General features: G+C 35.2%; 2 protein-coding genes across 3 annotated transcripts in view; both read right to left on the bottom strand.

The window, feature by feature from the left end:
- Nucleotides 1-3,829: 3,829 nt before the first annotated feature.
- On the bottom strand, nucleotides 3,830-5,914 carry LOC144451049 (caprin-2-like). Its single transcript, XM_078141808.1, has 2 exons — nucleotides 5,613-5,914; nucleotides 3,830-4,266 (listed from the first exon to the last, which is right to left on the bottom strand). Exons 1-2 carry the CDS (start codon nucleotides 5,878-5,880, stop codon nucleotides 3,830-3,832), a joined length of 705 nt encoding a protein of 234 aa, XP_077997934.1. The 5' UTR covers nucleotides 5,881-5,914.
- A 3,486-nt stretch (nucleotides 5,915-9,400) lies between these two features.
- LOC144451075 (carboxy-terminal domain RNA polymerase II polypeptide A small phosphatase 1-like) overlaps nucleotides 9,401-25,647 on the bottom strand; it is a 37,379-nt gene continuing 21,132 nt past the window's right edge. The window contains exons 2-8 of one of the 2 annotated variants that reach the window (XM_078141849.1): nucleotides 19,721-19,845; nucleotides 17,262-17,381; nucleotides 16,155-16,211; nucleotides 15,455-15,547; nucleotides 14,968-15,066; nucleotides 13,636-13,722; nucleotides 9,401-12,594 (exon numbers count right to left, since the gene is read on the bottom strand). In XM_078141849.1, coding sequence (XP_077997975.1) covers nucleotides 12,418-12,594; nucleotides 13,636-13,722; nucleotides 14,968-15,066; nucleotides 15,455-15,547; nucleotides 16,155-16,211; nucleotides 17,262-17,381; nucleotides 19,721-19,845 — 758 coding nt within the window. In that variant the 3' untranslated portion in view covers nucleotides 9,401-12,417. The remainder of the gene's footprint in view (nucleotides 12,595-13,635; nucleotides 13,723-14,967; nucleotides 15,067-15,454; nucleotides 15,548-16,154; nucleotides 16,212-17,261; nucleotides 17,382-19,720; nucleotides 19,846-25,647) is intronic. The other variant, XM_078141850.1, reaches the window with a different exon arrangement.

The raw sequence follows: 25,647 nt of genomic DNA, 5'->3' as shown, positions 1-25,647 counted from the left end.
CATACATACATACATACATACATACATACATATCAAACTTTTTATTTTGAATTTGAATTTCCTTATAACATTACGGATGTAGCATATTTCAAGAGGAAGGGGTAACAATGAATACAGATTATTCCCAAAGTAGAACTATAGGTAAATTTTGAAATTAGGTGGTATTAGTTGAATCAAAGTTTGAGGGAGCCAAGTGGAGGTGGGTACCGGAGATTTTTGAATTTCAAGGACTAAAAGAATGCTTTCTGGTGCTATTTTAACATGTAACATTTTGAGTAGCCACCACTCTCCCTTTCACTCCCCAGTTTTGAGTGACCCTCCCTTAAATTCCTCCGATCCCCCCGGTCATAAATACTGACGGCTCCCTAAAAGTGATTTATTATTAATTTATTCATTTTAGTTAAAGAGACACAGCGTTACCTTTACGTTTGGGGTGCAATGTTTGCTCAAAAGCTAAAGGTGCTCGAAGTATTCTGCTTACTGAAGCATTACTGAACTCACCCCTGGTTTTAATATATTTAAGACATAACTTATAAATGATTCGATAACGTAATTTATCATACGTAAAATAAAATGTCATTTTCATTCGAGTGAAAATCAACAGCTTATAAACTCAGATATGTTCCAGTCCAGGAAGAAACTTGCGAACAATGGCGACGCATGTATGGTTGGTTGGTTGATGTACAGAATTTAATGATATGTAAGTGTGTATATGGTTGCTGTCTGCAGTGGTGTGGTTTTCCGAATAGAACTATATGGTTCAATACCCTGACATATACAGATTCAATCTGGGAATACATCTTTTTAAAAAAAATCTCTTTGAGAATCAACTTAATCTCCACACCATATAGTCTTTTTCAATCTTCATACTATTTCAAGAACGTCTGTCATTGGATAATACAATGTATAGTCGTTTAGATGCTGTAGAGTATAGTTCTTGTTTATTTTTGGTCGAAAGTTTTGTTTGATGCGTGGATTGTTCACCTTATTAAAGCACTGGGTGAATGACTCTTCCTCTTTACGTGAAACTTAGTGAGATTTACATTTCTCCTGATTGTTCTTTTCAGTTAATTACTAGTCAAACTTTATTACGTATATGTGTAAGGAGGATCTGCTAATCATTCTTCTGTTAGTCAGGTGGCGGCAATCACCAAAACGCGGAAAATTTTGTTGGTGGATTTTCCGTTTGGTATTTTCCACTCCCTCACTCATGTCATTGACTCTTTGAAAACACGCTTCGTTTACCAGTCCTTACGTTGTCCTGGCGATACCTGTAATCTACTCTAGCATGTCACCGCTGTTGGAACTGAGCAAAATGGCATGTATCATCAAAGTTTTGATGGTGGAGGGGGCAATCCGGGGGGGGGGGGGCAATATTTTGGGATAATAGGAGGATCTTTAACATTCCCAGGTACACGTGTTTTTAGTGCAAAGGTTTAATAACTGTCGGCAAATGCCGGAACAAACCGAAACACTACCATCATACTAACCTGACTTAGTACCTTGAATGAATCCTGTAATTTTTTCATAATGCCGGATAAAATAATTCTAAATGGTATGGCATACAACTATATACTTTGAGAATTTTTCTTGGTGTCAGTTTTCTTAATTGAAATTTCAATTGTGATCAGGAAAGGGTATTGTTATCACCTTGACATGTTAAAATAACACTCCTGTACCCTCTCCCACTTGGCTCTCTCAAACTTCTATTCAACTTTTATTGTCTACTTTCCATAAGTCTTACTAGCTACTTTTTGAATATTAAAGCTGTACATTTTACCCCTTACGGTTGAAATAAGTTACATTCATGTTGGCCACAAAATTACCTTCCAGTGTGATATGTCTTGCAGAAACCTTGTTATTATAGTTTCTGTCTTCATAAAACGCTCACACTACACATTTATAATTTCTAATAACGATTTGTTTTACCCCTATCACGAACCTATAACAGAACAATGACCTTCCGTAACTTCAACCCCCTTGGATCATTGAGGTATATGGCCGGGGAGATCCCCCTATACCTCCATACTTGGAAGGATACAACCCATTGCAGTCTCTGTAAACGCACGCGATTAAAGTATTCACGTAACGGCCTCTGTCATATCATATCATATTCACAATCATGATTTATTTTAATGGATGTTTGTAGGATATGGGTGATTCCCCGGGGGTGATTCTAAAGGTGATTTCATACTGTTCAGGGTACGTACACCCCAGGAGGGAGGGAAAAACTCCGAATAGCGCTTCCTAGGTGACTATAAAAACTAAACATATTATAAGTTTCTGTAATATTATTCATTCAAGATGAAAGTTCACCACAAATATTTAACTCTGATATTTAACTTTCATTTTCCGTGTATGCAATGTTTACCCCACTGGGGGGTCATACCGAAAGGTCACGAACCTGTGCTCTGTACATTTCTGACGTCACAGTTATTGTCTACCAGAACTACGGGAACTTTAAATGTCCCAGACGTCTCTCTCTCAGGTAGGTTTAGATAAATTCTTAATTTTTTGGAAATTCGAGTACAAAATTAGTAAATACATTGTTGGTGTGATCGAGTAAACACTGCTTACTTATTTTTCATAACAAAATCGATGAATACAACTATAATACGCACGGTTTTTCTGTAGCTGACGGCCGTCTCTGTCAGCCAGTTTATATGTCAATTCGTGTAAATGTTGTCATCAGAATTACAATTTTCGTAGCAAACCACAAAAAAACTACCATTCCTGGTATTATAGTCATGAACACAGTTCGTGCTGAAAATTTCATCAAATATGTGTCACCCAGTACATTTAGCCATCATCTTTTGTCATTTTGAAAAATTGTAACTGTGACAATGTTAGTTGTCGTCTGCAAGTCGAGCTTTCTGAGTCGTGATTATTCCAACCCACAGCGCTCGTGAAGTTGACAGAGAACTATGAATATATGGAGAACTACGACAGTGAGGCCGACTGAATCTAATATACATATACTGTGTTGTTGTTTTTTGGAGTCTGTCATATAATTATAAATTTATTCTGCTCTTAAAATGATTTCAGTAATTTTTTAAAGACCAGAAAGCGAACATGTACATGTATATCATGATGCCATTTATTGATACTTTTGTCACATTGTGTTTCTGGCTTTAATACAATTATCAATAATCCTGAATATATGTAAGCATGTTATAAAATATATTACAAGAAATAAGGAACAAGTATGATGTAAATGTGACGCACACATATTCATCTGATTTGGGCTTGCGCCTTTAGTATAATCATTTTTGCATTTCACTAGAATTGTTGCCTCATGCCCTTGGTCTAACGATTAAAACAGTAATTAGAACGTCAAGTTTCCAAGTGATCGACGTTGATCATATACTTTACAATCTTTTGGTTAACCCTCCCCATTTTAGCTGTAATTGACTAGGCATAATGGTTATACTTTTTTTATTTTTTTATTATTTATTTATTTATTTATTTATTTATTTATTTACTTACTTACTTACTTACTTACTTACTTACTTATTCATTTATTCTTCACATATTATATCGAATATACTAGACTCGCTCATTTCAACAAGTATCCCCTTGTTATTTTTAATAATTAGGCAACTGAACTGATCATGAATTTAATGTAAAAATGTTTCTTAGGACATACAGATACATAATTCAACATTGTGTGTTTAAAATATTTGCAGTTTCTAATCTAAGAATGAAACTAAGAAGTACTGTGAAGGAGGAGTTGAACTGTTTATTTTTCTGTTCCAGACTGTCTTTGTTTGAGTTCGGTATAAAACGACAAGAACTTGCTCCCAATGAGGTTGCATTTGTCTTACTTGGTTTATTGTGTATTTGAGTACAACAAGTAACCAGTAAAGGTTGTATATTCACCGCTATCCCCGTACACAGCAGTACCATCACCAAGTCTAACCCAGATTTCATCTCCCTGTAGTACCTCTATGATTACACTGTTAGACGAAGCACCATGTTGCCTGCCACCTGAATTGTGTACATATATACAGGGTAACTGGGTAGTACTCTTCATCAAGCACACATGTAAATTATCACTGGTGAGTCGTCGCATTGCAGCAATCATGAAGTAATACATACCACTGACAGGGCATGTAAATTTACCACTAGATGTACTATAACCATTTCCATCATTGGCATACACTTTATTATAAACAACCACTCGACTACCAGATAGTGGTCCCATGGATGACGTCCTGGCAACTGAAAATGTAACTCTCTGCTCATGGGGGTCAGGAAGAGGGATTTCTTCAAAATTAAAAGAAAAAGGCAGTGTTAGGTTTGCACGTAATGATAATTAATTTATTCATGAACTGTTTATTTGAGGTTGTACCAGCATCTGATTATTCTATAGTACTTTTAAGCAACACAATATTTGAGATTAGTTTCCTTGCATAAATTGCACAACTCTACAGTACCAGATCTAGATCTAGCATACTACCAAGTATTTGTTTTTTAAATCAATCAAGGAAGGTTTGATTAAAAATTGCAAATTCTAAAAACTGATGAATGACAGACATGCACAAGGTAGAAACTGTACCTTACAGACTATGTTTGACTATGTCTCGCATATAATTACAAGACAATACGTACCATCATATATATTAGCATTTAATCTTTATACATACTTGTAATATTTAAAGTATAAAAAGTGTATAGCAGCATATATAGTAAAAGGTACGGGGAAGAGATCATCGGTGGAGGAGGTCTACAGGTGTACCCCAGAAGAAGCTATTTTTTCACTTAAGTTTACGCATACAAAACCCCGTAATTACGCAGCACGTCATGTATAAAATAAATTAATCACACAAAAAAGATGAAATGTTAAATGGCATCAGATTCATGCATAGTAAAAGGTTTAGTGCATCTGATGGATAACTCAAGAATGTTGTTGCAGAGAGGACCAGCATGAACAACAATTTGAGGCCATGCTAAGGCTGGTGTTTACTCAAATTTTGAATCCATGGTCAGAAGAACGATTATTTCTTTTGTGCTTTATTCCATTCATGGCCAAAATCAGTGACCCGAAAAATACATTTTTTATCAATGCTAGATGGTGCGAACACTCTAAAATAACATTATGAAAATTTGCAAACATGGCTTTAAAAGAAGCATGCAGTAAACGCTAGCAAAGCACTAATCATGAGAAATTTTATGGAAAAACCAGTAGTTAAATGTAGGGATGCAGCTTGTTGACCAAATATTGAGTATAACTTTGTGACTGTAGCACTCAGACAGGGCACAGGCACTCTCTTGTGTTTTGGAAATAGATACATTCAATGATGAAATACTATTACCTGCTAAAATGGAAATTATAGATTCATAACAGATACATTTCAAAATACCGACTTTCAGTCCCTACAACTCCCGTGCCATTTACATAATATATATTATCTATAACAATTGTCTATGATTTAACATTGTCATTTTAGTCTCCAAGTTTAAGATAAAGAAGTTTTTCCTTTGCGGTTAGACTACTGTAAGCAATTACTAAGAACGTTATTAGCATTATCATGAAGTCATAAAAAACTGATCGATCAAACATATAGATTAGTATCGTTAAGGCAGCTATAGTAAAACAATAGTTTTGTTACCTGTTGAATAGGTAGTTGGTGGTTCCTGTGCTTCCATTTCTGCAATTCTTTCTAACAAACTCTGTCTGGTCTCCAATAAACTCTGTTGGGTTTCTAACAAACTTTGTTGGGTCTCTAACTCCAGGTTGGTCATTCTTTCTATCAAACTCTGTGGAGCTACATCACAACCACTTCGACAAGACGAAGTTTCTTTGTGTCTGTTAGTGGTGAGTTGACCAGTCACAGGGACAACCAGAAACAGAAGTATTGCTACAGTAGATATTGCCATGACTTTCACTGTTATAGAATATACGTGTGTCTGTGTGAGTGAGTTCAGACAAAGTGAAACCAGACTTATCCCTCACAGAATTAATTATATATAGCAGGATATGATATTCAAAAGAATGGACCATTTACATGTATAAAGGACATCTTGTTGTACTCTTGTGGGGGCGTATATATACATGTATTGTTCCAGCACAAAAAACGTTGAACAATGGTATTGACAGGTCAATACTGCATGAACTATGTAAGTATGTCAATGTTTGCTGACAATACAACATGAACAAATATGTAGCTTCCAGTATAAAACAAGGTAACATTATCCAAAATTAGATGTTAATTAATATGTAAATTGTGTTGTCTTCAAAAGAAATGTGTAAGAAATTATCCCACTCTTGCTTGTTTTCCCTACAAAGCATAATTAGAAAAACAAGATGTATTTTATTTTAGACACAGTGACATATTTGTGACTTAAAGGGGAATGCCACTGGAGGAAATAAAGATATTTAATAGACTTTGGGTTCTGGAAAGTCATTTTCATGATTTCACTTCAAAAAGATTTTGCTCAATTGCCAAGAAACGCCAAATTGAAACTCTTTTTTCACCTCTATTGTTGTTTCAGTGGAGCAGTGAATATTTATTACATGCAAGATTCACAGACAAGGAAAATGCCAGTACAGTATGTGAATGAAGTAGACAGTACAACATTTGGGTGGGGGGGGGGGGTGCTGAAAGTTACAGTAAGTCAATGTCACCATTAAAACGTTCATCATGGGGAAACAAAATAAATAGACACTTCTGAATCATAAAAGGTTGGTTCAACAAACTTTATATACTTTTAATATTCCCTCTACAATGATAAATTTTCTATAAAAAAGCATCCCAGATTAGAGAAAAGTTGAGCTCATCAAAACGACATTGGTATGATTTTAGAGAGCTCACTTGTAAAATTACACATAACCTCATTAATAATAATAATAATAATAATAGTAATAATAATAATACAATATGGGTGTAACTATGTCTGTTACATGGATTGACTACAGACAGCAGCAACTTCTGCATTTTTTGAAATTTCTATCATTCGTCCTGGGATTTCTATCATTTGTCCTTGGCTAGTATTTGAATATGTATATCATTTATCAAGTTTTATTCAGTGTAAAGCCAACTACGGAACACTTTATGTACAGCGCTGTCCAATCATGTGTCAATCTTCAATATCATGTGCACAAACATACAGTTCATATGCCATATTGATACTGCAGGACAAACGACATCATATACCACATCAATATCACATCACTTCAGCTATATTATATGCCGTATCACCTCTCTATCATGTTATCAATGTCACATGCCATATCAGTTGCATCATAAACCATATCTATATCACATGCCATATCAATATAATGTTAAGTGATCTAATATGGCACCATATCATATAGATCATAAGCCATATCATCCTTATCACATGCCCCATCATATAGATCATATGCCATATCATATTTATCACATGCCATATCATCTACATCACATGCCATATTATATCGATCATCAGCCGTATCACCTTTATCACATACTATACCATATAGATCATAAGCCATATCATATTTATCACATGCCATATCATATAGATCATAAGCCATATCATCTATATCACATGCCATATTATATCGATCATCAGCTGTATAATCTTTATCACATGCTATATCATACTGATCATAAGCCATATCATTTTCATCATGTCATATCATCTGTATCACATCATCCTTCAAACTGCAGCAATTTCCAAATAAAGTGTCTAGTCCGAATTAGAACATACTAATTTGAAATTCATCAAGGCTTTTTTTTAAAGTACAGATTGCCTGTAAATTTGTCATCTACACTATGTGAAGGTCCTCTCTATTATTAACATTCTCTGTAGTTCATCTCTTATCATTTGCTGAAGCTTTATACAGTGCTCAAAGAAGTGATACATTTTTTTTCTAAAAATTTGCTTTACACACTAAAATTACAAAACTGACATAATTAAAACACCCTTACTTCTGACAACATTTGCAAGACCTCCGTAAGTAGATGTAGCTAGCTTTGCACATATATACATATAAGTTGAACTTATTGCAGATCTGTCAATTTTATGAACCCAGCTTTGGGCTTGTGAACTAAAGCAGGGCAAAATATCACACTCCATTTATTGCAGTTTTTTTTAAATAATTTGTTTTCCTTGTTTTAAGATTAAAATGATAAACTGTGCCAGACATCCTGTAACTACCCTGTCAATAGGATATGAATCCATTTGCATCTATCTGTATTAGTATTTTTGTTAAGGGTAGTATGTTCGTATAACATGATTTTTTTCCAGTCCTTTGACCCGAGTTCCTTGCCACTATTCTTAGTAAGAGCAGTATGTTGGTATAATTTACCTGCATTGTGGAGTCATTTTTACCAGGGCTTGATTTCGGTGTTGTAGTTCAGGGTAGGAGGTAAAATTAAACCGAGTTCCCAAATCTTTCTACCAGGGTTCCCTGTCACTGTTTTTCTTCAGATCAGTATGATGGCAAAATTTACTCAAGTTCTTTAATCTTTCTGCCAGGCACCCCCCCCCCCCCCCCTCGCTCCAATCCACAGCAATACTATAACCGCGTACTGATTGAACAGCGAGTGCCGAGGGCACTCACAGTTCCTATCAGTACACATTAGAATTCAGTGCTATGGAGCGAAGCGACAACTTTGTTTTAGATGAAACGTAGCAACAAAGGCGAGAACGACTGTTGACAGTCTACCTATTTTATTCAAAATCTATACAATTCCATTTACTTTTAGTTGCCTAAACTCTCCCGCCAAAATTCTTAGAACAAAAATCCTTGCCTTTTCATCAACTTTGTGACACAAATCAAGTCCATTTTCAATAGTTTTCATGGCAAACAGTTTATTGAATTGTCTGATTTCAAAATTTTGTTTTAAAAGTGTCTGCATTTTAAGAAATGGTCACATATTTGCTGACATGTTTGGTAGCAAAGGAGTCAGGTCAGGGGTCAAAGAGTAGACAATAATTTCATCGTGCATCAGTTGCTGCTTGTCTCTAATTTCCATAATTGAACTCTAGAGGGGGCTAATCTTAAAATTCAACTCGCTAGTGTTTTTTTTTCTTTCTCAATTCAATGTGTACACATCTGTAAAGAAAACTACTCACTTGAATATCAGTGCCATGCTTATTAAAATCACGAACCTGTTCAAATCTCATCAGTAAAGTCAAAACACATACATTATACATCCAAAACATTTTCTGAGAGTTTCATAATGACATCGTAGATCATCTTCCAAATAATATAAATACGGGCGCAGCTGCAGATTTGAAAATGGGAACGCTGCCATGTCCCGAAACCTACTTTTTTTTTTTTACCAATATAACTTAAAGTTGGATAATCTGACTGAGAAATTTGATAATATGGTGAGATAAAGACACAGCTTTCCATAACAACTTGACCCAGTATTTTGGTAGATGTCTTCTGCTGAATGGTCCATAAATCTCGGTTGACAAGAGTTTTGCTCGGGTATGAAACCCTCTGGTATGTTTGAACACTAGAAGGGGCTAATCTTAAAATCAAAGAAACTGCAGTGCAACCATAAGAAATCAAGCAAGCAAACGGACCTTTGCAAAAAAAAAAAAAGCCACAAAACTGGCTGTCAACGATAGACCTAATTTTTAGACTATATGCCAAATAAAGATGGCGTTCATGTGGTCAATTATTTTGTGCCAGGTTTGAATGACTCTGGTAAAGTAAAGAGCATGTCTTGAGCAGGCATAGCGATGAAGAAAACTAAAGTTTTAAAGTCTACTCCAAACACAAGTGGTGCGTTATTTCGGTGTAAAATAAAACATTCTAAAAGTGATAGGATTTCACACTTCAAATACAAACTCTTTTTGTTTTTATACTATACAACCAGCTCTGAGTCTGTCGGATATAGTGAAAAATTAACGTGCTTTTACGGTCTCATATTCTATGATTCTAAACGACCACAATAGTCTGGTCTATCAATCCACCACAACACTGGGCCGTTTTCACATAATTCAAATAAAAATTCATTAACATATATTTGTAAATGTTGGGTAAAAAAATCATTGCTACTATCTACGTATACATCTACATGTAAGCTGGAAGGCACTGACCGCAGTTACCTCCCATTACCACACACAGTCTTTCAGCCCCTGGGAACAAAATACATTGGTCTGAATACAAAAGCAGGTATATTCCATTTTTATCAAATAGGGATGTGTAGACACATGAAATACACAATAATATTATGCCCAAACCCATCCCTGTATACATACACATATTGAGGATAAAACATGATACACAGAATTAATATGCGAGATACTATGTACGTATATAGACACAGCACCTCTAGGTCAAAGGTTACTTTCGTTACTAAATGTTACAACTCAGAGGACGTAAAACCTCCATACACAGGATCATAGAAAAATCAGTAGAAAAAATATTCTTTTTTTGACATTTGTTTGTATTTTTTCTTCAAGCACGTCACCTAATTTGGCAGCAAGCATTGTTGTCAAGGTAAAATTACAACTGAAATATGACTGCTCGATAAAAAGCATGGTAACGATTATTTAGGGTCTATTTCAGTATTTAGTTGGAGAGTACTAGGTAATTCAGTTTTTTTAAAGAATAATCTGTCAATTGAAATCTGCATAATTAAGACTGCAACATTTTTTGCTTAAAATGCTGAGGAAGGGAAGGTTACCATGACAACAATACTACTTATATTGAGGAACCTAGGGGGTTATCATTGTACACACACAGAAGTAGCCAATAGAACCATTGCTAGGCCCCTAACAATGAATAAACATAGCAAAGTGAATTAATATGGATATACGCTGTGGTCAATATTACTCTATATACTATTTATGTACCACAGGGTAACATCAAGCTTTATTGACCAGCCTAGACGAAACATAAGTCTATTTTCTGCTGCTGTTTTGACAGTAAATCTGCATACCTTTCAGCCAAGAGAATGAGAGGGCAATATAGGCATGTGACATGGGTGTGTCTAAAATATTCATTAGCAAACTAGGGAATCATTTTGATGGGTAACATAGAGTTTTAATGACCTATCACATGTAATCCTGATTTAGGTTAATAAAGTGTATATCTGCCCTCTCAAACACATCACAGATATTCAAAATACCTGATTTCCATAGCAATGTGAAAGTAAACAGTATTAAATAATGTTCATGCTTTTGCAAAAGTCTTCGTTTTGGTCCTCAGAAGTATACAATATAAGTATATGCTATATCAGCCATTGTGTGCATTTAGTATATTACAGGCATACTAGTATTACTAGACAGTGTTCATGGTTTTGAATAACTTTGTGGTGTGTTTAAGCTGGGTCAGAACGATCCACGTCAACGTCTGTAGCTGTTTACAATTTGTAAGTATTTTGGTTCCAAATCCAGAAAACTGGGGTGTTTGCGTTATGACTAAATACATCCAAGTATCTGAGACTATTAACTATTTGCAATGTCGTCTCTATGGCAACTACCGGTAGAGTTGTTCTTACACAACAGACTACAATGTTAAAACTTTTGAGGGACATTTTTTTCTGAAGTTTACACTGAATACGAAACAGTTGCTACAAGATTTTTTTTAAGGGTAGTAAGTTAAAATCTCCCATTACAGTCATCAGGTACAGTGTATTTTTAGTCAACGGTGGTACGTTAGTAAAATCTTCCTTCATAGTCCCACAGATATTGCACCGAGGTTACCCACCCTTAATTGTGAAAATCCAGATTTCCCTCTGCTGTTTAACTGGATTCCCAACCTTTCCCAAAAGTGCTCTATCACCTCTTCTAAGTTGTACCACACCCTGCCTATAAACGTGTCAAAGTTACACACTACCTCATCACCATGCCAAAATTAAAAATTAAACTGACAATATTGATAGGTGTCTGCGTATAATTATAGATTACATATTTATAAATGCATGAACTTCTGTACAGAATGTCGCAATATAATGCAAGAGGTAACCAGATATGAAAAGCATTATTTTTTCTTATTTTTGTTTTTTTTCTTCAGATTTATATCACATGATATGGTGTGTAAGACAATCTAGGGAATCAAGATATTTTTCTGAATTTTACCCACCTAGTGCACAAGTCGAGGAGTGATTTTTTTAAATCAATGATACTAGAGTATTGTATTTGAGTATATTCAAAAATTGTCATTGATGGTTCGGCCTCCAATTATGCACTGTATGATGTAAACCTAGATATTTTCACAACAATTTTTTTGCAATTTTGACAGTCTTCAAATAGTTGCAAAAGACCAGTTTTCATGAATTACTGAGTCTGCTGCTTTGTTTACGTAAAACATGACAATTTAAGTCACCGATGTATTTTCATATTTTTGTTTTCGGGCTAAATAAGTGAAAATGATTCTTTTAGTGAAAACGTCCATGTTTACAGTTTAAGAGAGGTGGGGGTGGGGGGTGTGTGCGTACAATGACAACACTGACGTGTTCCTTCTAGCTATGAGTTGATTGAATTGACGTGTGAATGGTTTGCTGTGATTGGCTGCGGTCCGTTCATGTTCTGGTTTTGAAGTACTGTATACACATCATCTACTTTGGACAGGTTTTCTAAAAATGGTATAAGATCCAACAACTCAGTGTCAGACATGTCATCAAACCAGGAGGCTACAGGCACCTGTAAAATACACAGATACAGGAATACAGTGTTAAGATACAGAAACATACTGTCATGCAGTGTGCCCTCTAATGACACCCAAATTTTGTTGTTGTGAGTCAAAATGACAAAAACTGGCATTTCTTGCGAGTCACCACATAGTAAGAGATAGGGGAACACTTAATTTTGGTGTGTCACAAGAAATTGTTTGCGTCAGTGGCATGTCAAATTGACTTAGAGGGCACACTGGTCATGACAAAACATACCTCTGAAAGTTATTTTTTCTCATTCTATTAGTATAATACGACACACAACATTTTATTTAAAGACTTCCATGACTTTTCAGTTTAAGTTGTTGGCAACTTCCAGTGTTTACACTAACTTAATTACAGGGTGATTATGTCAATATAAGCACCGCTATCATCCACTTGTATAATCTACCACATGCACCGATACTTTTACTTTGTGTCTATCTTAGTTTGTCGACAGCTTGCTTTCCACAGTAGTAACACTTCACTCCACTGAATAACATAAAAGGTTTATGGCTAGTTTCTCACTTATTACAGCTGAAATCATAATCACATTCAGTTTTGAGTATTTGAGGTAAGAGACACATTCAACCAAGTAACATCAACCAAACTTAGAAGACAAGCGACATCTGCCCATTTACTAGTGTACGTAAAAAGTATGTGGGTGCAATCAGATCTATACTATACACAGCCGAGTAGATCACCGAGTAAATCTCTGTTTATTGTATAAATCTGGTAGTGCTCACCCATTACAACTTACTTCCAACACTAATTAAACAGAAGTTAACCTATCTCAGTTTCTGTTGTTACTTGGTTAAAAGTGGCGCTTGTCAAACCTGATTGATCAATTATAATTTCCGCTGTATACAACTTGATGTATGTGTTCGTGTGTGTGTGTTTTCAGGATGGAAGATGTAAGAAGCAGGTGAATTGTGTGTGTGTGTGTGTGTGTGTGTGTGTGTGTGTGTGTGTGTGTGTGCGTGTGTGTGTGTGTGTGTGCGTGCATGTGCGTGTGCGTGTGTCTTTTACTTACTGCATTCTCAGGGTGGAAGATGTAAGAAGCAGGTGAATTGTCTACAATTATTATCCTCTTCAAATCCCTTCCTAACCGACTGAGGTCCTGCAGAATGGATCAAAATAAAGTAACAAAGTGAATTTCTGGACAAAATTACAAAAATGACAAAAAATAACGAAGGTTAGAGGAGACCGCCACTCTAGGAAGTAACAACATTATCAAAAAGTTTGAGAATTTGGCAAGTCATTTTATGGTTATACATCACTTATAAATTACACATGATTGCTGATAAAAACTGTGTTGAAACGTGTTCCTCTTTCATTATTCAATGGAAGTCCTTGCCATGAACATGCATTGTTTCATGGGAGTCAGTAGACGTTTATACACATGTTGAGTGGTCACCAGGGCAACAGCATACATCTGTTTCCTTGAGGGACTGTGGGTCATCCCAATGCAGACTGTTTCCCCAAGGGTGAAGCCTTGCGGGAAACAGTCTGCGTTGGGGTGACTTACAGGCACGAGGGAAACTGATGTATGATGTTGCATGAGAACGATCAGTCAACATGTGTTTTGTAACACACCTACTACATTGTCACTCTCTCAGCACACTGTTCCATACAGTTAACACATGACGAGTGACAATAGTTTACAAAACAACACAGGAACATGGAAAACCGAAATTCTTTAATAATTACCAATTGTGTTCATTCCAAATCCTTTTCTGGCACAAGTGTGGCAAGTTTGTCTTCAGAAATTTGTGAAGTTTCTATGATCGCGTGACTCTCAGAGCCAACAGAGGACGCCATGTTCCTTTGTTTTGAAAACATGTATGCATGCATGCGGGTAGGATGTCATCAGTCAACAGTTGCTAGTGCTGTTGTCCATAAAGGCAAACAGGCCCATAAAGGCAACAGCACTAGAACTGTTGACCGGTAAACATCATTTGCAGTCAACAGCACAAGAACTCTACGTACCACGTGACCACGTATTGACGAATCACAACGCAGAAAATGTAGTATGTGTGTTACAAACAGATATGTAATAGCAGAACAGAAATGTTTCACTTATATCAGAGTGTTTGATGTTGGCTCCTAGTGTTGTAACTCAGGGCGATAAGTAAGTAAAACTTACAGGAGTCACTCAGTAATTTCACTAGGGTTCCTAAACAAAATTATGGTAGATTTTATGGGAGACTACATGGTACTTTTACCACCACCCCTTCCTTTTACCGGAGTTTCCCTACCTTAGCAAAATAAAAATGTAATGCATAAATCACACTCAGTGTTGTCAATACAGACAAAGTTTGGCTTACTATATCTGTAACAAGAACACACAAATTACTGTACTCACCTTAACATAGTTTCCTCTGTGAAAAACACAAGAATCCCTGAAAAGTCGTGCCCTGAACACACCCCACTTATCTAGAAGGTCTGCTACAGGGTCTGCATACTGTAAAAACAGATACATCACTATCAGTTCATGTATATAGATTTCCAATTCTACAGGGTCTAATTAGCATGAAACAAATCTATTGATACAGACTGGGTGATACTACGTATCAAATATAAACACGTATTTGAATTTCACGCAAACCTGTGTTATGTATGTTGCCAATAAAATATCCCACTGAACCAAGTATGGCTGCCTTTAAAGGAAGGTGTGTAAGATCACACTGACCTTGATTGAGGTAAGTACTCGACCTAAAGGTGTCTGTTAATTCCAGAACATCAAAACCCTTTTACTGTAGTGTAATTTTAACACAAATTAGGTAATGTGTGTGTGTGTGTGTGTGTGTGTGTGATTATACAGTGTGTTAGTCACACCATGACTACCCTACCTTTGAAAGACTGGCTGTAAATAACACACACTCAAATAACTCGCCCATTTTCTGTAAAAATTCATCCACGTACGGCCTTTTCAATACATACACCTGCAATTTAGAGATATGGCAGTTAAAAATTCACTCAAGTTCAACTTCTTAGAAGATAAACATCTCAGAGAGTTACAATAGAAAGATAGTATAAAACAGAAATAGTCTGATGAAATTAAGGAGAACCTTACTTTTTTCTGATCATATCTTTTATGTTTTCTCGATTACATTATGGGTGAATCTATTGAAATAATTTTCTGAAGTACATAATTGGTGATATTGTGAAATATTTTGGTCCTTTTTGGTCAACACGGCCTAATCAATAAGAGACATGCAGTTCCATTTGTCACTTCGCAAAAACATGACACTATGTTTCTCCTTTGGGAGGAGGGGGGATCCTTGATAAAGAACTAGTGAACATTTAGCATACAAACACACACACACACATGATCATATATTATGCATAACCAAGCTAGAATCCCAAACTACAAATATGCTTGCACACTCAGATGTCTAATTTAATTACAACAATTCAGTCTACCACTAGAGGGCGCTATTCATTAGCAAGTGTTTGTTATCATTACGGTTTCATAAGAATGTTTACTGACTTGTGATTCAAACTTTACATAAAATTACGCTACCTTTAGCCAGGAAGCTCGACACTTACCTGGTGAATTGTGCCATCAATTTCTACCGGAACTACAAAATCTGCATTACTAACAGGCTGCAAAACAATGTATAGAGAAGACAGACACATCAGTCACAAAATCGATTATAAATATAGTCATTCAAATATAAACTGTATGAATTATGTTTGTAATTGATATTTTTGAATAATGATTACATATACATTCATCCTAGAGATATAGATCACTCTTATTTTATGACAGATGTCCTCTAGTGTTGGGAAACAACAACAATGTATGTATGTATGTATGTATGTATGTATGTATGTATGTATGTATGTATGTATGTATGTATGTATGTATGTATGTATGTATGTATGTATGTATGTATGTATGTATGTATGTATTTATGTATGTATGTATGTATGTATGTATGTATGTATGTATGTATGTATGTATGTATGTATGTATGTATGTATGTATGTGAACTGAAAATGCAAATAACATAATCAGTGGCACCTTTCATTTGAGTGAGTGTAACCTAGGTTACAGGTACAAGGTAGGCTGGTCTATGACATTCAGTTGGACACTTCCACTGTAAGATGACATTATCTAGCAAAATGCAATCCCCACATTTTACACTCAGTCAAGAGAACTTTCTACGACAGTCTACTAAATGTACAATGGTTTATAATATCTAATGCCATGACAATTCACAATTCAAGAAAGCACTGTATCAGTACATTAATCTGCAGCTAGGGGGTGCGATAACAGTGCATAATGACACAGCTTGTAATGTCATGACACCACAAATCACCACTGCTAGAGGGCGCTATAACAGTGCACAAATCCACCATTAATGGCAGTAAAACATTACAAATTGCCACTGCCACAGAGGGAACTCTAACTGCAAAAATCCAGTGCTCGAGGGTGCTATACCAATGAACAATGCCACTGCTGAAGGATGTTACTTACTATTGCACTGTTCATGTTAAATAATGTTAAATCACTAGTCTACTTTGAAATTTTGATTCATCTTAATAATATCACAACAACACTTTTACAGCTAAAAGGTGCTACAACAATTCACAGTTCTACCACTAGAGGGCACTATCAACTGATCAGGTCTATTAATCAGACTGACTCACCTTGAAAGAACTATGTACAAGGGTCTCATCAAGGTCTATTACTATACACAGTTTGTGCATTTCCGAGTGACGGACTTCCGGGAGTAGGTATTTGTTCTGTGACTGCAATATAGACATGGACTATAAATACAAATCATACATTGCATCATTAGATAATAAAATAAACAATCAATAAACAAAACTGTCTTCAAACCTGTTTTGCTCAAATTCTAGTTATTTTACTGTAAACCTAGATATTTTCACTTCTACAAAATTTTACGATTTTAAAATCTTCAGCAAGTTCTCAAAGACCAAATTTGTACTAATTTACCAGACAAATACATTGTGTTCATGTACAAGACATGTTAGTCACTTTACATTTATGTTTTAGTGAAATAAGCGTAAATATGTCTTCAGCAAAAATGTCCAGGTTTATAGTAACACCCACTCCATCTCTGTACGAGAAGATTGCATGACAGAAAAAGAATTCCCCTGTATTAAAATTTAGAATAACAAATCAACTGAATACTCATGTTGTCATTTTTCATCTCCTTCCAGTTCAACTTTTCCATATTTCACATCATATTAAATTCTAATGGCAAATACAAATGTACAGATCTCTTACACATGGCTTACTGTGTCTAGATCTACTGTATTTTGATCAAAGTCGTTACGTTTTGTCATCTTCTGTATTTCACATGACAATTTAAGTATCAAATTATATCTGATATCACCTATCAATGTCATGTTTTGGTCAGTTAATGTCAAGGTCATGCTATTTTTGTCAACATTTCATACATGACAAATAATGGTAGTATCTCATTTCATGTAATCACACAGATTTATGGCATTATCTAGGTCACGGTCACGGTCAATGTCAATATCTTATCATTCCTGGAATTCCACATCTATAACAATTATGTAGTCACTAATAGGCAAATTATGATAAAATCAAAATGTCAAGGGTCAAAGGTCAATCTGTCACTATCAAGATCTGATTGTTACTGTCTCTCCATAAATAAGCCCTATAAAATATCTATGACTAGGTCAAGATGAAGTTGATTCAAACTGAATTCAAAACTGGTAGTCAAGTTCCTACACAGTATTGTTACGATTTACACCTACATGTAGATATAAACCATGTTGGCATCTAGACGCGTCCCAAGAAAACTGAGCTGGATTCAAATAGATTCACTTTATCTTTTGCCTTGGTTTTGAACCAATTTGCTTTGAATTGACCCATAGAGGCAGTTTGGAACCGATTCAACTACGGTTCAAACTGGTTTTAACGCATGTAGGAACAGGAGAACTGATTTTGAACTGATTCAAAATTCCAAATGGGGACAGGACGTCTAAGAATAACTTTGTGACAACCAAAGTAAAGTGTCAATTTTTATATGATCATACTGATTAACATGATCATAATCAAGATCAGTCATTTACCAATATTTCATCTTTCTAATTCTGTCTTTCCATCTTATAAACATTACATGTACTTTGTGATAAATACAGAATCAAGTCTGTAATCATTGAATGTCATGATTTTGGTGAGTGAAAATCTTATTATTTCTGTCTCACATTGATACATGTATGTAGGCACTCAGTGTTTTATTTAAGGGCGGTAAGTAGGTAAAATCTACCGGGGTTCCCACATCATTTTACCGGGGTTCCCCACCTAAACTATGATACATTGCATGGGAAGCACTACCAGTTTTACCTCTTTCCCCCTTTCTGTTACCGGGGTTCCCAAACCTTAGCAAAAACACTGGCACTACATGTACTCTGTGATCAGTGTGCCCTCTAAGCTTATATGATGCACCCCTTATGCACACAATTTCTACTATCAATGATGCACACAATTTCTCGTGACGCAACAAAATTTGGTGTTCCCCTATCTTTTAATGTGTGGGGACTCAAAAGAAATGCCAGTTTTTATCATTTCAACCGAGAACAATATTTGGCTATCATTAGAGGGCACACTGCCTGTGACAAATACAGTCTCAAGTCTTCTATAACCCATAGACCATTATCATAATCTAGATGTATTCAGTGCGATTCTGGTCAAAGATTCAAACTGTTCTTGTGCTGAATCCCCACTGATAATTTAGGTCACTGTTATTTATCAAGATCTCATCCTTTTGTATCTTTCCATATCGACAAAACATTCAGTCTTAGTGACAAATATAACATACTGGTATTTGATCACACATTTAGGTCAAGGTCAACAAGGTCAACATCAAGGTCGTTGTCACAATATCTGAGAATAGTCTATCTTTCACCATGATTTTAAAAATATCTCAAACATTAACAGTTTTCTCCATATTTTATTCTCCCGATACCTTATACAAATGTCGAATTATCGATTCACACCCGCATTTTCTTCAAATTCTAATGATCCAATAATTATGAGGTTATACGCATATTCATAAATTCTTTTCTGTAAAGAATGCTAACATCTTACAAGTAGATTGTCTGCTTACCTTGGGTGCCCCATTTTCTTCTGTCGGTATAGCATTGACTGTCTGGTTGCCATTGGCACCAAAACAACAGAAGAATGAACTGAGTAACCCACGGTTACGCGGTTTTTTACTCGCTGTACTTTGTTCTGGAAAGCGAAACAGAAAAAGACAAACGGTGAAACACCTGTACAAAATCTTTTGTAAATATAAACACCTGCAATACATAGTAATGTGTATTTAAAGTATTACACATGAAGACCACAATACTGGGATGCAAGTTCTGTTATCTAGGTTTGTTTATTCAATGTTTTCGACTTACAACAATAACGTCAAACATTATGCCATGCTGGGCAGCTTACATGATAATCAACGGCAGTTATATTCACATAACTGTTAGCCTTTACAGCTTACAATGTACTTTGCAAACTACAGTACAAATACATTGAAGTAAAAACCCTATTGTAAGATTAACCATTGTACACTGATTACATACATGTATAGATGTCAGTAATCAGATTACATATCTTATGTAACATTTCCAGTCACACTTTTCATCTCAAATAATGTCTTATGTAACATTTCCAGTCACACTTTTCATCTCAAATAATGTCTTATGTAACATTTCCAGTCACACTTTTCATCTCAAATTATCAGGTATTTGCCATCAAACAAAGTAATCCCATCTCACTGACAAATCAAAATATTTGCAAAGTTTACATATTCATAATTGATACATGTGCAAACAGCTTATTTTAATATCTTAACTGAAATGGCCACAATTTTTCTGGCTGTGTGTCTCACTTAGCAGACCGGCGTGGGCATGGGTGCCAGTTCAGATGTAGAGGAGGCGATCAGGATAAAAACGTAAACATGTATTACGAAGGTCAATCCAGGCAAAATAACGAAGGTAAAATAGCAATGAACGATTAGCCGACATCTACATCGGATTTTAATCAGATTGAGTATAACATAAATCTCATAATTAACAAAAATAAATGTGTGCCTAAATACATAAATATGAAATGTGTTTTAAATATATTCAACTAAACATTTAATTACCATCTACAAATGCAAGCATGTTGAAGGTGTATTATATAAATACATAAATTTAATATGTACACTAATTATTAACGAAATGATTAGTTATTATGCATACTACAGTAACAAAAAATAACAAATATTTATTATAATGAAATTAATAAACAACTGTTGAAGACCGGCATACAAATACATGTACACAAGGGTGGGGTGAGGAGTGACAAAATGTACTACTCTCAGTCGGCCACTGCTGTATTCTCTGTTTTTGATCATATTTTCATCTATCTATACAGTTGCCATCATTACTTATTTCTTTGTCTCAACCTTTCCTTGAACAATGTGATTACCCAGTCTTACATAAGATCAATGTGTTTTGTACTTTGACATAGATTTCAATGCAAACAATTAAACTAGAAATACCACCTGTTGACCTAGTCCCTGCAAATGTCAATCAAACCATTGCCTAACTATGACTGAACCCCATGCTACTTAAGTGCAAGTGTGGCGTATTAGGAGTATTTGCACTCGTGCTTACAGCTCTCTGCAGCCCCACTTTCGCAAGCACAGTGAGTGAAGGTATAGCAGAAAACACTGCAAGGATGAGGGTAAATATCCACGAGTACCCACACTGGAACTCACACAGCATTGGGTTCTGTTATGTCCTCATTTGCATATCACTGGCATACAGGTACTCGTACATGTGTGCAGTAGTGGTCTCAGTATTGTACTGTACGGTAAATACCACTAGTATATATGCATGCACAGGTGCAAGTAATCACTGGTACACATGTAATAATACACTGTATGTCACACGTGAATTACTTTCGTAGTTTCTGCTAAGGCTTATTTGCACGCTAAGGTCTCCGTCTGCTCTTGCAGTCAAATTTCATATTTTGCGCAACCTTACATGTATATCCAAGCATCAAGAATGAAACAGAAAATATATACAAATACAGTATAATTAATGATTAAATGAAATGTTGTCATTTATTTCAGAGTTTTATTTCTCTCTCTTCAGCATCCAATAGCAGGTAAAAAAGTGTTCGCTTCATATTGCAAATAAAGGTATGATTTTGTTCCGGCCTTTGGCTGAAAGGGGGGGGGGGGGGGGATACAATACAAATGTTCATATATGTATTGTAGGACAGATACATGCACCTTTTAAATGTATGTGACCCCCTCGTTAGGTAATCATAACACAATTTGAGTCAGCTTAGTGTTACTGCTAGCATCACTTCACACCTACTACATTACAAATGTATACTGAAATCCTAATTTCTATACTTGCGCTGATGTCAGGATTACAATAATAGACAACCTGTACAGTCTATACATCTAGCCATACAGAATTGTCTATTTATGGATGTGACCTGTTTGCTCTATCTCTATGTTGCTATGACCCAGGCTACCAGTGTACCCTCTAAGCCAATTTGATGCACCACTGACGCACACACAATTTCTAATGACGCACCAAAATTGATGTACATGTACATGTATCTCTTACTATGTGGTGACTCACAAGAAATGTCAGTTTTTATCATTTTGACTCACAACAACAAAATTTGGCTATCATTAGAGGACACACTGTGTGCTACATGTAAAAGTACTTGTAGATGAAGCATCCACACATGTACATTTATACAGGTACATCAAATCAACACATGTACACTTAAAAACTCACAAGACATTTTTCTCTCAAAATTTACGTACTTGTTCATATCTTGTCACCTTACAACAAATGATGACTGATTGCCATCAAAGGTCAAGAAGTCACTGTAAAGTCGGTATTAACTATTTTTACCTAAATCCATCATATTTTTCATACATGTACCCTGAGGTCACCATACACGTACAGACTACATACCTACCACTACAGATTTCCCTCCTGTCAACAAACTGACATTTCAGCTCTATACAAAGTATAATTTACAGCAATTATCTTAACCATATAATACTTAGTGATTATGACAGATTATCAGATGCTAAATTTAGAACTGTCAACTACTTCCATGTACATGTAGGTGTAGCTACTGTTCTGAGTTCCATACAGTGGCATACATGTTGGTATAAGTTGACAACAAACTTCAACAAGGTTTTGGGTTTATAAGTCTATATGGGTCTATAAGATACGACATTCATACTACTAACCCCCACTCATGTATACAATGTATGAAGTTTTCATACATTGTATACATGTACATTTGATATTTTGTATTTCAATACATGCCCGAAAAATAAATGTAGTTTTCCTTACAAGTATTCCAAACTCAGTTACATTACTACACCTAATATGGGTGTTTTTTTGTCAAAAGATCAGACCAGATGGTACTCACCCAAATACAAAATGAAGAAGGTGTATAATACCTAATCTGAAGGCAAAATGCCCATACATGAGAGGGAGCAGTGAGTGTGGGAGGCATAATATTTCCATTACAGGCCGAGTGAAAGTGCACACATGGACATACATTGTATATGGTATCTAAATGTCCATGTACACTTTGTAACCCTGATTTTCACCTGGTTAGATTACCGAATATGAAAGTAGCCAAAAATTGAAATTATAATGAGATTCCGTTTTTACATGCATATATGTAGACTGACATATCAGCCGTTGTGGGCATGGTTTAATCTCCCTTTCCCCAAACAGACAGACTGATAACCCTGGACCTATGACATCATTACAGTCTACCATCCATATTGCCTGCATGCACCATAACCTGTGTTTCACTTGCCTGTTAGCGATTACGTATGTACATTGTACACACATGTATGTATGCTTGTCTGAAAAATGGCAAGCTGGCATGTGTATACTGAGGCAATGTAGCAATAATCTTTATATATGATTATGAATGTATAACTATAAATCATTTTTATATTGACTTTATTATAACAGCACATTTACAGCTGTTGTCAAAATTATCAAAATAAATTTGATCGCATTTGAATGGCAATCCTTACGTGTACAGTCTTTTCTATACTTCAATATTGTTCAGTATATGAGCTATTTATTGGCACAAAATAACTGCCTATTGAATTATAAATTCCATACATGTACCCCTTATGGAATATACTGAACAAATAGTGTCTTTGTTAGGTCAGTAATAAAGTAGATAAAATCTACCTGAGATCCCTAGGTATTTTCCCAGGGTTCCCAACTACAAATTATGGTACATGGTAGAAAAATCTATCCAGGTTTTACTGACCACAAGAATGTGTGTGTATGTGTGTATGTATGTATGTATGTATGTATGTATGTATGTATGTATGTATGTATGTATGTATGTATGTATGTATGTATGTATGTATATATGTATGTATGTGTGTGTGTGCGTGCGTATGTATGTATGTATGTATGTACTAGTATGTATGTATGTATGTATGTATGTATGTATGTATGTATGTATGTATGTACATGTATGTATGTATGTATGTATGTATGTATGTATGTATGTATTTATGTATGTATGTATGTATGTATGTATGTATTTATGTATGTATGTATGTATGTATGTATGTATGTATGTATGTATGTATGTATGTATGTATGTATGTATGTATGTATGTATGTATGTATGTATGTATGTATGTATGTATGTATGTATGTATGTATGTATGTATGTATGTATGTATGTAATATTATAGTATCTTTTAGAGTGTTCTTTGATATTCAAGAATATCAAACTACATGCTTGAAATGTACAACAACAACAACAACAACAACAACAACAACAAAAGTAATTAGTTTGTATAAAAACCTGTCCTATTTACAAACTTACTATGATGCTTGGGTAAATTCTCGGGAAAACAGTAACTGTTATACATACACTGTACAGTACATACACTGTACATGCTTTTATATATTAAACCAAGGGTATGTAAATGTCACATTCCTAAAAAAAATAATAGCAAAATACATGTATATATAAAATAGTTACATTTGTACATACATAGTGTATCCATCAGTGTGCCCTCTAAGCCAATCTGACGCACAAAATTTCTAATGATGCACCAAAATTTGGTGTTCCCCTATCTCTTACTATGTGGTGACTCACAAGAAATGCCAATTTTATCATTTTGACTCACAACAATAAAATTTGGCTATCATAAGACTCAGAGGGCACACTGGTCATATGGTATGCTGTATATATAATGTATATACCTTCACAGTACATACCATTACTACATCCTATGAACTGTGTTGTATGTATGTGTATGTGTGGGGATCTTACAACGATGTTCAATATACATGTAAATACATATTACTACATATTATACGTACGTATTATCATTAATTATTCATAGCTTCAGTATTTCACTTGGTCATATCAATATCATGTTTACCTTCCTCCCTGTATACAAAAATGTATTTATAATAGTTACAGCTGGGGTCGAGGAATATTAAACTGGTCACTGGAACTGTCACGCCATATCATCAACAGTTTGTGGAGTTCCAATGTGTATGTATATCAGCACGGCTATATCAACACAACCTATACTATATGTACATTGTATAAATGTGTTTTTGCCAAGGTTTAGGAACCCTGGCAACAGAAGGGGAAATATGAAGAAAACCTCATATTTTCAAATACACTCTATATTAATATTGGGGGCGGAACCCCAGTAAAACGATTTGGAAATGTACATGTACAATGTATATTTTACCTGTTTATTGCCTCCAACAAAAACACAGCTACATAAGCATAACAATACATACATAGCCCTTTATACGGACTTACATGATATACACTGTACATGATACAGATAGCTGACCTGTTCACTGAAATGTCTCTTTATCGCAAATGTAATCAATATTTAACTGCCAGGTATGAAATGTTAGATAACTATATATGTACAATGTTGTATAAGTGTATTAAAGTCAGCTGTGTTTGTTGGGGTGTACACAATTGACA

This window comes from Glandiceps talaboti, chromosome 20 (assembly GCF_964340395.1).
Source record: "Glandiceps talaboti chromosome 20, keGlaTala1.1, whole genome shotgun sequence".
Classification (NCBI taxonomy): Eukaryota; Metazoa; Hemichordata; class Enteropneusta; family Spengelidae; genus Glandiceps; species Glandiceps talaboti.
The sequence above is the reverse complement of the archived record's forward strand: the minus strand, read 5'-3'. Positions and strand labels throughout refer to the sequence as shown.